Here is a 15929-nt window from a genome sequence, read left to right as displayed (position 1 = left end):
TTCATTTCTTTTTTCTGAGGTACATAAAAGGTGTTTGGGAAGAAAACCTTCCTTATTGATTGTTTGCTCTATTCACCTCCTTCCCGCCTCCTCACTGCACTTTGATTTCAAAGTCTTTCTCTTCTCCTCATAGCATATTATTCATTTCTTCCTCTCATCTGTGTCTTTCTCCCCTCCTCTCTCCCACGTCTCTCACCCCTTGTTTATTGATTCTCTAGATTAAGAATTCCTAGGGTGGAGGATTGTAACACACAAGCATCAAATTATTTTTGGGGTGTGCTTATTTGCCTTTCCCTTGCATCTATTTGGCCTGTGTCTGTAGACAATTATGCCTCCCCAGCCCCAGACTCAGGTGCTAATAATGAAGGACAAATAGAATCATATGTGTAAACTTCCCCCACTGATGAAAATTTATATTAACTTTCTGCCACAGTAAACAGAGCTGCATAGCTACACCCTCCCGGGAGGATTGATGAGATGAATTTGCTCCTACCCCAGGAAGAAAGCTTGTGTAGGAGGGGGCTCCATTGTGTAACCCCACACTTATTTTTCCACTAACGAAGACAAAACACGGGTCTGTTTTGCCCATCATAGATAGAGTGTGTGTTTATGTCTGCGAGCGGGAGTTGAAGAGTGCATACGTGTATGTGTGTGTGAGACGTTGGGAGGCCGTGCCAGCAATAACAGAGCGGGGCCTGCTGTCGTTCACCGCAACCGCTAACACTCACCGACATCCCACCTCCTGCTGTTATCACCATGGATATTCTGTGCACATACAATGATATATGTGTTCTAGCAAAGGAGGGTAATTGTTTTCAGCTAGCTTCGCACTGAACTTTAACCCAGAAATGCATTTTTTCCAATGCTTATTTCCATTTTCATTAGATGTGCCATGATTTTACATACACAATACTTGCATGTTAGCTTTATTCTGACCGTACTTCAATTCGATTTACTGCACAACACCTATATAACCCTGGTGCTCTGTCTGGGCTTAAGTCTTCACGTTGACCTGTGCTGTAGCGCTCGGTTTAGATAAGGTGACAGCAGGCCCATTCAGAGACGCTCTTTATCTACTGCCCCTCAAAGGGGAAGTCCTTTAGAGGCCGACAACTGACAGCCACCACAATATACTATCACAAAGAGAAAGAGAGGAAGAGAAGTGGAGACAGACAGAGAGAAGGTATTTGTGTGGGTGGGAGAGGAGTGTTTATGTGTTTGAGGTGGGCAGTGTGTGAGGTCAAGTGATCTCTTTGTAGAAGCAAAGGTATAAGTGTTCATCTGTGCGGCACACCTCAAACCCAACCGTGCACAAAAAAACACAAACACACACATTCTCCCTCTATTACATTCTGTTTCTCTCTACTGAAGCGCTTCATTTCCCCTTCAGGTGATTATGATCCCTCTCCTTTTCACAGTTCCAGGCGAGTGGAGGTCACACAGCTGGATGAATACCCGATATGAAATGTTGCATTCAAGCCAGGCGTAGTAAAAAAAAAAAGGGGGCTGAGTGGAAAAATTGTGGGGAAGGGAAGTAGAATAAGTGTCATTGTCTATATGTAGCGTGAACACGGATGTATTTCAGTGTTTTCCCAGCGTTCTCGTCAGCGAGTGAGACACACAGAGTAGTTGCTTGCGTCTGTCTTTTGTTGACAAGGCCTTATTAAGAAGCTCTCATTTCAAAAAAACATGGCCAGAGGCGACTAGCATTCCGACTGTGGCACCGGAGAACAAGCAGCCGCCGGGGGAGAAGCTTGTTTTGTGCAGCATGCCAATACTAATAGACGCTGAAGAAGTGATGAATGTGCTGACACAAACGTCTGCATAGGAGACACACGCACAAACATAAAGACCGGGGCTACAGCGGTAAATAAAAGGTTGCTGCATCCTGAGTAGGTAAACTGCATTTACCCTCCATTAAACCACAGAATAAGACACACATCCTACACAGAAACAATGATTACGAAAAAACAGGAGAGCCAGGGAATATGTCCTAAAAAAAAAAACGGGGCTGATGTCATTTAAACTGTTTGTGTGTGCATGTGTAAACCAAGCCTGCTTAGTGCATGTGTGTGCATGAGATCCTGTCTTGGGGGGGCTCTGCTGTTGCAGGTCAATAGTACGAGTGTCTGTCTGTCTCGTGGCGCAGAGCTCAGGTTAAGTGCTGAGTCTAATTGTTACCCTGTTGGAGGGTCGATGAGAGAGCACCCTGACCTTAGCTGTGAATGACCTTACCTCACGCGCCTGATCTGTTATGACAGACACTTTACACAAATATATTTACATTAGAGAGGACTTTTCTAGTGTGTGTTTAACAGCCATTATGTGGTTTAAAAGTGTATGTTTCAATGAGGATTGCTCTCCATTGGGGGTGTTGTTTCCTTCAATGAATTCCCTCAAAGATACACTCAATAAATATCCATGATCTGCCCGTGTAAGGTCCATGGATCACCTTTACTCCCCCTCTTCTCCCTCAATCTTTTTTGCTTATGTAACATCTATCTTCTCCTGTGCTCCTCCTCCACCTCCAAACTCTTCTTCCCTTCACCCCGCATTGTACCTCGCTGATTGTCTGTGTGAATATTCCAATTACAGCGACGTGTGTTTGACCTTTAAGTGAGCTGTAGAAGATATAGTTATCTGCCTTCCACTCTGACACCCAGCGTCTATCAATCAGTGTTCCCCCCCTACACCTCGCATCCACCAGAACAGGCTGATAGACTGAGCTGGTGAGATGTGTTAGCACGTGTGTACATGTGTCTGTTAGTGTGAAAGTGAGAAAAAGATGCAGGGATCGAGCTATCAGAGTACAGACTGTCACTGGGATAAGGCATGGAGTGATACAAATGTAAAAATGCATAAGGTTTGTGTTGAATACATAAAGCCATGCCACATATACACACAAACACACACAGACAGACAAAGATGGAAAGAGATGTTACAGTTTTTCTTTAATCTTGCAGCAGCCTGACTGAGCCCTACTTCCATAAACAAAGCCTTTTCCAACAGCATCCTATATCACGCTTCTGAGAACAAGCGAGCGAGAGCCGAGTCATACTTCTTTAGTTTCATTCTTGTTCCCCACCCTCTTCCCAAAGAGCTAATCTACATCTTTCATTGAATCAAGAATGGAAATTCACCAGAAATGCTTCTTTTTCAATTTCATGCTGAAGTAGCTCAAGTTAGTGGATGTAATTTCTCCTAACAAGAAAATGCATCACTCTGTCGCACACTTAGTCCGGCTATGTGAGGGAAAAAGGGCCCCCGTTCTGCACATTTTTTTGAAATTCCTCTGGCTTTGATAAATGTGCCAAAAGCATGATCATTCCCTTCATAGCACGCAGCACAGAACAATTACAGTAGTTATTAAGAAAATAAAACCCCTGGTTGAAATGTGTATGAAAGATAAATGACATATCATTTAGGACTGCAGTGAAGGCATTACAAAATTAAGTCAGGAATAAGCCAAGGGGGGGGTGGGGGTTGTTTTACACATATTGTAGAGACCTCAGCTTCTGCGAATTATGTCACGGAACAGCTAGTTAACACAAAGAACGGGAAAAGAAAACATGCAGGGATTTTGAGAAGGATTCTCTCTTTGCACACTTCCAACTTGTGTCAACAAATACACACTTCCTCTCTGAGACAAATTCCACTAAGACTCCTATACATCCATTTAAAGTTTTGTGCAAATTATGATTATCAGCTTCGGAGCGAATTGGATGATGAAGTCCAAACAGGTGGAAGGGAATGCATGAAGAATAGTATCGCTGAAACAATACCACGCATGGCCAAGTCACCCGGCTAATGTATATTTATCGTGTAAACTTCTGATAAATGCAGACGCAGAAACAATCAAATCTCCGGGTTTCAATTGGAAGATTTCGCACCATGGACTCAAGCGTGAAACCAATATCAGCTTAGTGTCTAGTCAAGCTTGAAGTGCCGCGCATATGCCCACAAAGCAGGTTCTGCATATGCTAATGGCGAGACTTTTATCAGGGTGGAACAAGCAGCTTTCCACTGCTATCGCTGATCAATTCACGCGAGTTAAGTCCCGCAGTGTGGGTAAATAAGCAGTGGTTAGGTCTTGATGAGGAATGGCAGGCTGTTTGCGGGACCCCCGGGCTGGAGAGAGGCAGGCCTGTCTATCTCAATGGATTCCTATCATTAACCTCAGGGTAGAGTACATCTTCCTCTCTGTATCTGCCTATAACAAATGCTCAGTAGGCTGACTTGATTGTAAGCGGATTTCCTATAAATCTGCTCTCCAGATGTCCACTGTTTACCCACATATAAGGAACACAAGTGATACAGATGACAGCAAAGTGAGGGCCCGACCCTGGCTGATACCCAATAAAAGCCAGCAGCTTGGGCTCTAAAGCCTGCCGTGAAGAGAGCCAAAGCCAGCGCTAAGTGACATGTCAGTCAGTTCGTCTGTTTGGAGCCTTCAATTCCCCACAGCCTGAGCTTATTTACTGCATTTGTATGAAAAGCTGTGAAGAGGAGAGAGGCTCAAAGCCCAGGCTGGCTCTCTTACATATGTATACAGTGTTTGGAGGGCAATGCGTGAAAGAGCATCTCCCCTCTCGCAGCGTTACAACTACAAACAACTTGGGAATAGCCATTTATATATTCAGAAATGGGTCAGGGATGAAGGTAATCGGAGCAACAGAGAGTGGGAGTGCACCACAAAATAAATTGCAGATGATACCTGGATCTGTTCATCGAAAATCCAATGAAAGAGATGCAAATACTTTCTGCTAGTCATTTTAATATTAGTTACAGAAGTGTGTGTGTGTGTGTGTGTGGGGGGGGGGGTTGATACACACAACAAACCATCAGGCATGCGTTTCAGAGTCTGATTTGTTACTATTCATGGCTAAAGCGGAGAGGAACTGTAATACTAGACATGCTTGTTAAATTCACAACACTCCAAAGCTGCCTTCTAGCAAATCCTGTCTTTTGGTTGTCAGCTTAAGACAACCCGGCATATGCATATGTAGAATTTTTAAGCTCTGTTAAATGGATAGCGGTGTCGTGGCCTATCAAATGACTATAAGCCACTTGCCTTTTTTTTCCGGGGGGGAGGGAGGGGAGCATTTTGGAGAAAAAGCAGACAGCGTTACCTTGTGTGCATGGGAAAGCGTGTTTTCTCTATCCTCCTGTTAACTCCACATAAACAGAGCCATTTACATGTGTATTTGCGGGCTGTGGGTGACAGTAACACCCCACCCCAACATATTAACGACTGGTACTCTGTTTAAGCCAACGACAGGGGAGTGGCAACAAACAATGACAGAATGCCTGTTTTCGTTTGTGAGATGATGCGCCATTCACCACCCAGGCAAATAAATTACGGCACAGGGTATCGAGCTGGAGCGATTGCTCAAGTCCATTCAGACCGTGTGTGTGTGTGTGTGTGTTCCTGTGAGTGTGTGTGCATGGCTGTGTATGTGTTTGTGTGAGTGGACTTATAGATCCAGTGCCATTTATTTCCCAGAGCTGGAGCGGGGCAGTTAGGGAGGCGTAAAAGGAAATGAGTTGTGAAGTGGCCATTGATCCCGGGCCTGCAAATAGGGTTGGCTGGAGACTGCAGGACTATGGCTGCCTCTTATTTACACTGAGGTGGTTAACCCTGACCCAGTTCATTTATCACTGGGCTAATGCGCTACACGGGGAAAGAAAGAAAGAGAGAAAAATGGTCAAACAAAAGGCCTTATATGGACTGAATGATGTCAACTGGTGTCCACTTAATGCTTTTAATATTGCCATTAAAATAAAGGAAATGGTAATCTGTTTTGTATTGTCATATGGGCTTGTCACAGCTAGGAGCATTGATCTGACACACACACACACACACACACACACACACACACACACCACACACACACACACACACACACACACACACACACACACACACACACACACACACACACACACACACACACACACACACACACACACACACACACACAGTATTCCTCTACCTACGCTGTACCTCGACCTGCACACACAGCTCTGCTCTAGCAGAAAATAGCCATAAGTGTTTATTTCCAGCAGATTTCCCTCCGTCTATCTCCATCATCCTCTCTTCCTCAATTCCTCAACCGCTCGCGCTCTCTGTCCCTTTCTCCTCGTCTCTCTTTCAAGCTTTGCAGCTTGACATTTCGCCGTGCTCTCGGGGGACTCCTGTGCGAAATGGAGTTAGTGGGAGAGCGCCACTGTAAATTCCAGGAGGCCACATGTAATGTGTCTTAAACATAGATGGACAGCCCAGGGTTTCCTCGAGATGAAGAACGAGACGGAGGGGAAAAAAGAAGGGGAGAGGATGAGGAGGAAGTGGCGTCTGGATAGATAATAGAATAATACTGTGTTTTGTCTGGGGAAGGGCGAGCAAACAGTGGCTATGCTGTCATTCACACCCTATATCTTTAGTGTCATCGCAGAGGGGGGGGACTACAGGCCTATATATCACAGGCCTGTATGTCCTACTCTGCAGGGACAGGTTTGAATTAAAAAGAAGGATGGCTCTCATTGTAAATAAGTCAGACACAAGGACTGCCAGGGTCTTCTCACTGAAAGGGTGAATAAGACATAGAGGACACGCTGCTTCCCTAATGCTCCTCCAGCCTTTACAGGAAGCCCTTATCTCCAAACAGATGATGACGGGTAACAAAAGGCCCCTTTATGAAATCGTTCATATTTCAGCGGTGGTCTGTCTCCTGTCCTGAGAGGTGATTGATGCACCAGGCCCGGGCCGGTGTCTTATTTACACAGTTGAGTGGGGCAATCTCAGGCCTGAAAGATAAACCTAATGAGCTTCTTTGTGTAAGGGTGAAAATGAGAGACACCATCCTCCCTTCCTCCCTCCTTTCCCTATTCCATCCAAAGGGACAGTCTGGGTGATTAGGCCTTTAAATTATGCTCAAGGGCAAAGCCTAGATTTGCATCTTAGGTGTGTATGTAAGTGTGTGTGTGTGTGTGTGTGTGTGTGTGTGTGTGTGTGTGTGTGTGTGTGTGTGTGTGTGTGTGTGTGTGTGTTCTCAAACGGAGAGAGGCAGGTGAAGGGCAAAGGGAGGAAGATGCTTGAGGCTTGTTTGTGAGAGGTGATGGAAGGTGAGCAATGTGTGGCAGTATTTTAACTATTTAACTACGCTAAACAACAAACTTGAGTTGTCATAGAAAGGAGGTGTGACACACACACACACACACACACACACACACACACACACACACACACACACACACACACACACACACACACACACACACACACTAATTTAGTCCTTTGTCTGTGGGGTAACTTTCCATAATGACTTTCATTTTAGGGAGAATTTCATTTGCCCCTAAACCCTAAATATCACCCATCCCTTGCTGTCACATTTCTCATCCCTTCCATTTCCTGCAGCTAAACAGCGAGGAAGGCAGGTTAATTGCTGTCACTCTCTCGTTGGACCACTGCCTAGCTCTCGTGTAGCGTCAGGGGGGTAGCCTGGAAGTAAGATGGCACCTTGGCGCACTTATTGTAATTTATGTCAAAACGCTGAAGTCATTTAAATGGATCGTTTGCATTTTGCTGCATCATGTGTCTGCACCGTACCAGTTTACCAATATGTCAAACTCTACCAGTTTATAAAGTGTAATATTTGTGCAAAATTAAATAAATGATTGTGCTTATAAACCAAATAAAACACAGGATGGACGAAGTAAACAACCAAAAGCAAAGAATAATACAAAATGTATAATTTAGGATGTGTAAAGCAAACAGACCTGTAATAAATCTGAGTTTAATGAGTCATTAATGTGGATGGAAAGTAGTTAGGAGTGCACAATTAATCAAAATTGTATTGAGATCGCAATATGGACATTATGGAATAAGCACAATATTTGATTTAGGCTAAACTTATGTTCAAATATAAGTACTGTGGTTTTGCAAAGATACCCTGACCTACAAAGTATATTCTAAAGACTCAATAAAAGATAGTTGTTTGGTACAGATCCTCTCCTCTGCTCCTGAGATGAATAATCATCCCTCCAATATCGTGAACCATCAGTCCAAAAAGAGAGTTATAAAGAGTTATTTTCTCCAAATGCTGCAGCCCCCGGTTGTAGTGACGGAAGGCCTTCGAACGACTGACCCGACCACACGGCAGATAAGCCTCACTCTGAATATCAATACACTCCGTACAGTAGGGAGCCCATTTACAGGGGGGCAGTAGTCCCGAGTATTGGCTCATCAATCCCACTGATAACCCTGGCAGGATTAAGTCTACACACCACTGTAATCAACTAACAGCCTCATTATGGGACATTATGGTATGGATCCAAAGATCAATGCATGGCTCCCTTGTACACACAGCAGTGTATGATATTAAAATGTAAGACAGAGATGAATTGATTGGGAATATGAGCTCAGCACATTTTTTTTTTTTTACGAGGGAGCTTTTATAGTGATCATTTTAGCATAGTAATTAGGGCAGAGCAACATTCATCATTTGCTCTGATACATATCTGCAGCTGGCAAATTGCAATCAGATACAGTGGGTATCTAATCTGTGATCTCAAATCAAATTAGGTCTATTTAGACAACCTTGGGAACGGGGGTGATGAAGCCCTGACAGAAATTAGGGGCAAGGAAATTCAATTGTGATACGACGGTTATCATTCGGATACACGGATAGCTGTGTGTGGCCTTCACGTTGAACTGCATTGTTGAACAAGTGGACTTAAAAAGGATTTTAGAATATGGGAAAATGGCTCCAGTGCAACTTGATCATGTGTCCTATATGGCCCAATGTAGACCTTAAGATGCAGCTTTTCTAATTATAGCTGCAGGTGGTATTTTGGAGCTGCTAGGTAATGGCAGAACCCACAGGGACAGTGGAGAATTCATCAGTGCTTATTATTAATCATCCCCCCAGCAGCGTGATGAGAGCTCCTATACCCACTGGACCACTCAATGTCATTCCAAATACGGGCGAAAAATTACACCCAACAGCCTTCAATCAGACGTGGACTGGAATTTTTCGAGCAATGGATTTGACACACACATGCATGCCTCTTCTGTAGCTCACTTATCAACATCACATAATGGTAAAACAATTCCATCTGTGGCTGCTCTCCATCCAAAGAGTGTGAGCACGCCACAGGAAGTGTGTGTGAAGTTAACAGCACAGGGCCCCCTGTTTTAAAAAGCCTCCGGAGACCTGTTAGCTGGACTGCTCATTTCAATATGTCTGTCTCTGGGTTGGGAGAAGGCTCGAGCTGGCCTCTTTACAAGGCGCACACTGTCATACACCCCCCCCCCCCCCCCCCCACCCCACATCCACCCACCACTACGAGCTCTTAGCCGTACGTCCATCTCGGAGACTTAACTAGACACTTTATGCTTACGTCGTTTTTCTGTCTCAGTGCTGTTTTTTTCCCCCCTTTGTAAAACGGCACAGCTTCTTTGAGTTAACATTTACATACATGTGCTATCTATGCTGCCATTACACACATCTTAGGAATGTCTAATGTTAGACCTCCACATAAATAAATAAAATATATATATTATTCACACTTTTCATCCGTTTTGATGCACTTCAAAAAGATCAAATGAACACGGCAACAAAAAAAATAATACTGCGTCATTAAATCTGGATTCAGTCCTTATCCTGCCCTCTATCTCTTTCTATTCCCCCTCGAACTCCAAATAGAAAGCCTCTACATCTTCAAAAGTAAAAGAGTGATGACTGAGAGAGAGATAGAATTGACCCCAATCAGGTGTGTGTGTAGAAATGGTGGTGATAAATAGAGTGTGTGTGTGTGTGTGTGTGTGTGGCGGGGGGGGGTTAAGGCCACAGTGCTGTGATGCTGTTGCAGCCACCAGCAGGACCATGCTGTGGATGGAGGATGGGTGTACAAATGGGGGATGGAAAAGAGGGGTGAGGAGCCTGCAGGACCCCCCCTTCACAGATGCGGACACACAGATCGACATCTATTGTACTTCCCCCCACCCCGACCGGCTGAACTGACCACAGGCTTTCAGCTGCCTCCGAAAGAGTGCACACATACACATGAAAGTACCCGGAGAAGGAGAAGGACAGAGCGCATCATTACGAACCCGCGGCGATGTCGCCCCCCACACCCCCACCCACCCACCCTCCCAACCACCCACTAAACCCCGGAGCATGGCCCTCTGACCTCGTCTCCCACTGCTCTTTTGGCGAAACTGTCAAAGGCATCATTCACAGTGAAAAGACACGAGAGACACTTGACTCCTTTACTCTGCTGGCGACTGACTTTCACAACTCCTGCCCCTCAACCACCACCTCCTACATCCCCCCCGAGCGGTTCATTCAACCCTCAACAATACAACATGAGACGAAATTAAGATTTGAAAAAATCTTAACAAATCAATACAATAAATTAAAAAAAGAAGGGGAAATATTCTCCAAAAGCTACAAAAAAAAGGCTTTCTAGTTGAGAGGGACTGCATGCAAATTATTCTTTCAAAAGTGTCCTGGTCAAAGGTTTCTCTGCCGCTGGTGGGACTGTGTGTGTGTGTGTGAGCCGAGCTAGGAGGCCCTCTGGTGGATACAACACTGCCATGACACACACATACACACACACACACACACACACACGCTTCCCAAACTGCTCCGTACGATGCTCCAACGCACACATTCTTCCCCTCGCTCCGTCTATGCCTCTCTCACGCACACTTTGACATGCTTTCACACACACCTCACATCCCTGCATCTCTAAAAAAAATAATAATACAAATTCCAAATAGAAAAACATGTAGAAACAACTAAAACATTTCCAACAAACAGCTTCAGGCTGACAAGCAACTAAACAACACAAACAACCGATAAATAAATAAAATAACAATGTTTTTTTTCCCTTCCCAGTGTACTGAAAAACACAAACAAAACACACAAAAAAGAAATTTCATGGTGCCTCCTGTCTATGCAGAGAAGCCCAGCGCTGCCAGAGCAGAGAGCAGAGTGGGAGAGCAGGGGGGGAAACAGAGTGAGAGTGAGGGAGAGAGCGGCAGAGAGACGAGACGGGGGAGAAACACAACTTACCTGCTGTTGTTGCAGATGCAGCAGCTCGACTGTGCTTACTTCGCTGCTCGTGTCACCAGCGCTTGATCTCCCATCTCTACTGCCAGCCTCTAATTGGCTGCTGCTTAGGGTGCTCATTCCATTTTGACTCATTGAACTGTTGCTTATTGTCTCTGTGGCCGACTCCTGCATCATCATGATTTAAAACCTAGAAGTGATTAAGAGGCACCGGTTAGGGCTCTTCTTCTTACAATTCCCCCCTTTTTCCCTCCTTTTTTCTTCTTTACGCTTCCATTATCAAGCCCCTCAGTCCCCCTCTGCAAATTAAAGCATTTAAAGAAGAGGGAGGGTGGAAAGGAGAAGAGGGGGTGGGGGGGATGCAGGAGGAGCAATTATGCATTCATTGTGTAAATGAAGCAATACAAAGAGATGCACGTCCTGGTGCTGTTTAAAATGGGAGGGGTGGCTAAATGAGATTTATCCGTAAAAATTGTGCATTTGTGAAAAGCTATAGGGAGGAAGTATTTTTTGTTGTTAATAAATAAAACTATATTTGTAGGAAATTAAAATACATTTGGACGAATTGAGTTCATAGCACACGGGCAATCCTAAAATATTTGACGTCTTGAGGCTGTCAGACTTTTTTTTTGGTGTGTCGCGTCTGAATGGAGTTGCCTAATGACGCAAAGCTAATCATGCAAAATTAAAATTTGGTGGAGGAGGAGGAGGAGGAGGCACCAAATCACATGGTGCAGGGCTGCTGATGAACACTATAATGGGTATGTCATGTGTGCTAAATAAAATCTGCCACACAGGCTTCCATAGAGACACAATGCCCATATGTCAGTCCTCTTTTTATACCCTCCCTTCTTTAATAAAAAGCTATGTATTCATTCATTTTATCATATTTAATAATAGCTCTCAACAATTAAACCGATCAAACTTGGTGATCTGTAATGCAAGACAACAATAAATATGGATTTTTGAATTAATTTTTCTCCTGAATGAGAAACATAAAAAAGAAAGGAATAAAAGGAAGGAAATCTATCAGGAATATCACTAATGATTGTGCTAAAAACAGCATAAATTATGCATATTACCTCCTCTCTCTCTCCAGTAATAAATGTTTTATCATTTCCCCCCTGCATTTAATGCTCTGTACCTTCGCTGGGGCAGAAAGGACCAACATCAGTCCACATCCTCACAATAAATTACAATACGAAACACCTCAGACCCAACAAAATGCAGCAAAATGCATCCCAGAATCGACAATATTTTTGTGGATTTTTTAAATTATTTTGTAAGTCAAGGAATATTTAAGAAGATCAAAAAATTACTCAACTTTTTCGAAGTTTTCTTTAGAAGATTTCAATTTAAAAAGCAGTTTTTCCATTTTCAAATTTAAGAAACACACATTTTTACACCTAAAAATATAAATAATAAAGAGCAACCCAATGCCAGATAAAGTACATCCATGCAACAAAAGAGAGAATGATAATTATGATTGTGTGTGTGTGTGTGTGTGTGTGTGTGTGTGTGTGTGTGTGTGTGTGTGTGTGTGTGTGTGTGTGTGTGTTTTAAGAGCATTTGTGCCCAGCCCACCTGGGTACTGTGTGTATTCTTTGGCCGGTAAATACCGTTTTAATAGAAGTGTGTTTGCGTCCTTCCCTGTGTGTGTGTGTGTGTGTGTGTTTGACGATGGGCAGATACAGGACAGGCCTTAAAGGATGTCCACAGCCAGGATAAACAGGATCCAGGCGGGGAGAACAAACAGGGCTGAGCTGTTACACAGAGCAGGGCGACAGCTGCCCGGGACACGAGTAAATAAGGAAGAGGCCGGGACAAGGCGTGCTTGTGAACAAACAGGCCCCTGTTAAACACCGCTCACTACTGATGGAGAGAGACACACAGGGAAGAAAAAAAAGAGAGGAGCAGAGAGGGGGGGGGGGTGACGGAGGGAGACAGATGAAAAGAGTGAAAGAGAGAGAAAGTGAGTGGGAGGGAGAGGGGGAAGACTGGCACAATGTGACAACCAATCCGGTGATGAATCTCAGCATAGGAAACTCAAGGCTGCAGCCGAGATCAGCCGGCTAATAAGTATTCAAATTAGGCATAAATTTTACATGCCCGATGTTTAAAATATTCAGAGAAAGACTGTCTGATTGCCTTTACTACAATTTTATGAACATTCTAATGGAGCTTGGATTTCTTTCCTTTCTTTCTTCCTATTCGTGGACGAGCGATGGATGTTCGGAAAACTTGAAGATGTATGAGACGAGGAAATAAGGATTTTTTAATAACATCTGAATGCAAACTACTCCGGAAGTCCGAGGGAAATTGCTACTTTGATATTAACCAACCGATGCCTTTAATGCGCTTGGATTATCAAACATTAATACGGTGAAATAAAGAGGTACAATTAAAGAAAGGTAGCAGAACTGGAATTTAACACACAAACAATGGAAGCCCCACACCCCCGCTTAATCTCGTAATCTTCTCGCCCTCCTCCGAAATCAAAATGTGTGCAATATGTCTAACTGCAGCATAATGATAATGCAGATATATGCAAAGTATATTCGCAGAGATCAGATGGTGCTTTAACCTTAATGACAGCGGTGAGATAAATTAATTAGCCATCTAAAGGCGGCATTCAAATCTGCCAATTAGAATGTCAATTAGAAACACAGCCAGGCTGCAATGATGAGCGGGCTGCCGATCTGACTGTGTGTGAAGGGGGGGGGGGGAGTGGAAGTTTCACACATACACACACACACACACACACAATACTCAAGAGAGACGGATAGTGACAATACTCAACACCTTGAGGGACACCAGCCCCTGACCCCAGATTGTCCTAAACCAAGTGGGTTGCACTCCCGCACCCCCCCACCCCCCGAGCTACAGTATCGACTGGAGGCCCTGGCTCTGATGTGCTGACTTGCCTGCACGTGTGTTTGACATCCCATAAATCGCTGGTGTCGTGCGTCTCAACACATTTGACGCTATTTCCTCAAGCCACAGTCTTCCAATGAGGGAGAGCGCTTATTATCCTGATCGGAAACAGAGAGGGAGGCTGTGATTGGTCGGGTAATACGCTGCTGATGCTGTAGACGTTCAAATTTAGGAAGGGAGACGATCCTGATACTGAGTGTTTAGTTTGTCGGGGTGGAGGGAAGATAGCGAAGGACGGAGATAACTCTCTGTACTGTCGTCAAACATTTCTATTAAGGTGGCTCTGCTTCTCCTGATGAAGCAGAGATAGACACTTTATTTGCAAAAGCTTCAGCCCAACAGCAGCTTTTGTCTCGTAGCCATTCCTCTTCAGCTCGAGCAAATATTTACCCTCAAAATCTGGCGCTACGCAAATCTGTCACCTCCATCAGGTGCACGGTCTGAAGGAAGGGTCCTGACGACGCATTTGGCCCAGAGATTTCTCCTCTTTCTTCCCAGAAGTGACACAACAAAAGGTGTAAGGCGAATCGAGTATTTCTTTGCCACACACACACACACACACACACACACACCTATCATTAAAGGGGAACGAAGCAGTCCTCCATCTTTGTTTGCGAGCTCTAAAAGCCCTTAATGTAGCCTCATTACCTGGCCTGTCTCCCGCTCTATCATGTGCGGTAAACACACACTATGACACTGGCCATCCATCTAGTGGGAATACACAGCCGTCTGCTGGGCTCCCAACACTGTCTGGGGAACACTGGGGAATTTAACACACACATACACACTCACTGTTATGTTGTTAACACACACCAGGCTTGACACTCATTCAGGGCCTATCCATTTTCAGTGTGAAGATGTTCTGCACTGTGTCTCTATCAGGAACACTGATCCATCCCCTCATTTTTTATGCATGAATTGCAAAAAAATTCATTAGGGTGACAAAAAAGAGTGACCTGTAAATCTTTGATCCCAGACGCCCGTTCATTAAGAGCTCACGTTTCAGGTGGCTGGCGTAAAATTCTTTTGGTTTGTGAGGATCAAAAATAGAAAAAATAATAATAGAAATTACATTTCACAGTCTGCTGACTCCTCACAGCTCCCTGATCAAGTCGAGATATGGTTACCATTTAAAATAATCACAGATTCTGTGCTTGAGTGAAATTAATTCATCATTGCCATAAGTTACTATGCATACAAAATAAAGAAGTAACTGGGCAAGGGCAAGGGGCTCGCATATTTAATACTTCAGATTGCTTAATAAATCAAAATGCCACATTTGTGCTGAGTAAAAAATGGTGCTTTAAAATGATGAATGTTACGTGAATAATGGAGAACAAAGAAGTTTGAGATGACTTAATCAGATAAATGTCTGCGAGGCAAACCGTCCATTTAGGAATCGTTGATTATGAGCGTATGTTTATTTGTTCTTGGGTGTGTACTGTAATTTTATCTGGTTGCAAGTTGTCCCAGCACTTTATTACAGCCTTCAGCTTCAAGCAGGCAGCGTGGAGTCGGAGATGGAAAAAAAAAAGGACCACTTCGACAGAACCCATTCCCCCGGATTAAGTAAGGCAAGCCAGGCTGCCGTGCCTTAGAATTAAAAGCTTCCTTTTTGGCACTAAAGGGCCACCATAAAAGAGCATTAATGACTACTTCTTATAAACCTGTGTATGGTAATGGTTTCTGCTCTCAGATAGAGGAATTTCAAAAGTGTCTCACCGGTGAATGGAGATTGCTTTTGGAAAGAAGAAAAAAAAGGGGGCTGAAGAAATCATATTTACAAAATCAGGAGTGGGGCCAAATGAAAAGAGATGAATATGAATAATGGACTCTTGCTTTTTTTGGGATTAACGTTATTCAAAGCAACAGAATCAAATGTGGTTATCTCCTGTCCAATGAGCCCTACGTCGAGAAAAA

The 15929-nt window shown here is 44.0% G+C and overlaps 1 protein-coding gene across 1 annotated transcript in view; it reads right to left on the bottom strand.

Moving 5' to 3' along the window:
* foxp2 (forkhead box P2) overlaps positions 1–15929 on the bottom strand; it is a 90482-nt gene that overhangs the window by 40813 nt on the left and 33740 nt on the right. The window contains 1 exon segment of the mRNA XM_063905891.1: positions 11079–11265. Within this exon segment, the coding sequence (XP_063761961.1) occupies positions 11079–11255 (177 nt within the window). The 5' untranslated portion in view covers positions 11256–11265.

This window comes from Eleginops maclovinus, chromosome 17 (assembly GCF_036324505.1).
Source record: "Eleginops maclovinus isolate JMC-PN-2008 ecotype Puerto Natales chromosome 17, JC_Emac_rtc_rv5, whole genome shotgun sequence".
Lineage (NCBI taxonomy): Eukaryota > Metazoa > Chordata > Actinopteri > Perciformes > Eleginopidae > Eleginops > Eleginops maclovinus.
This window is presented reverse-complemented; position numbering and strand designations above follow the sequence as displayed.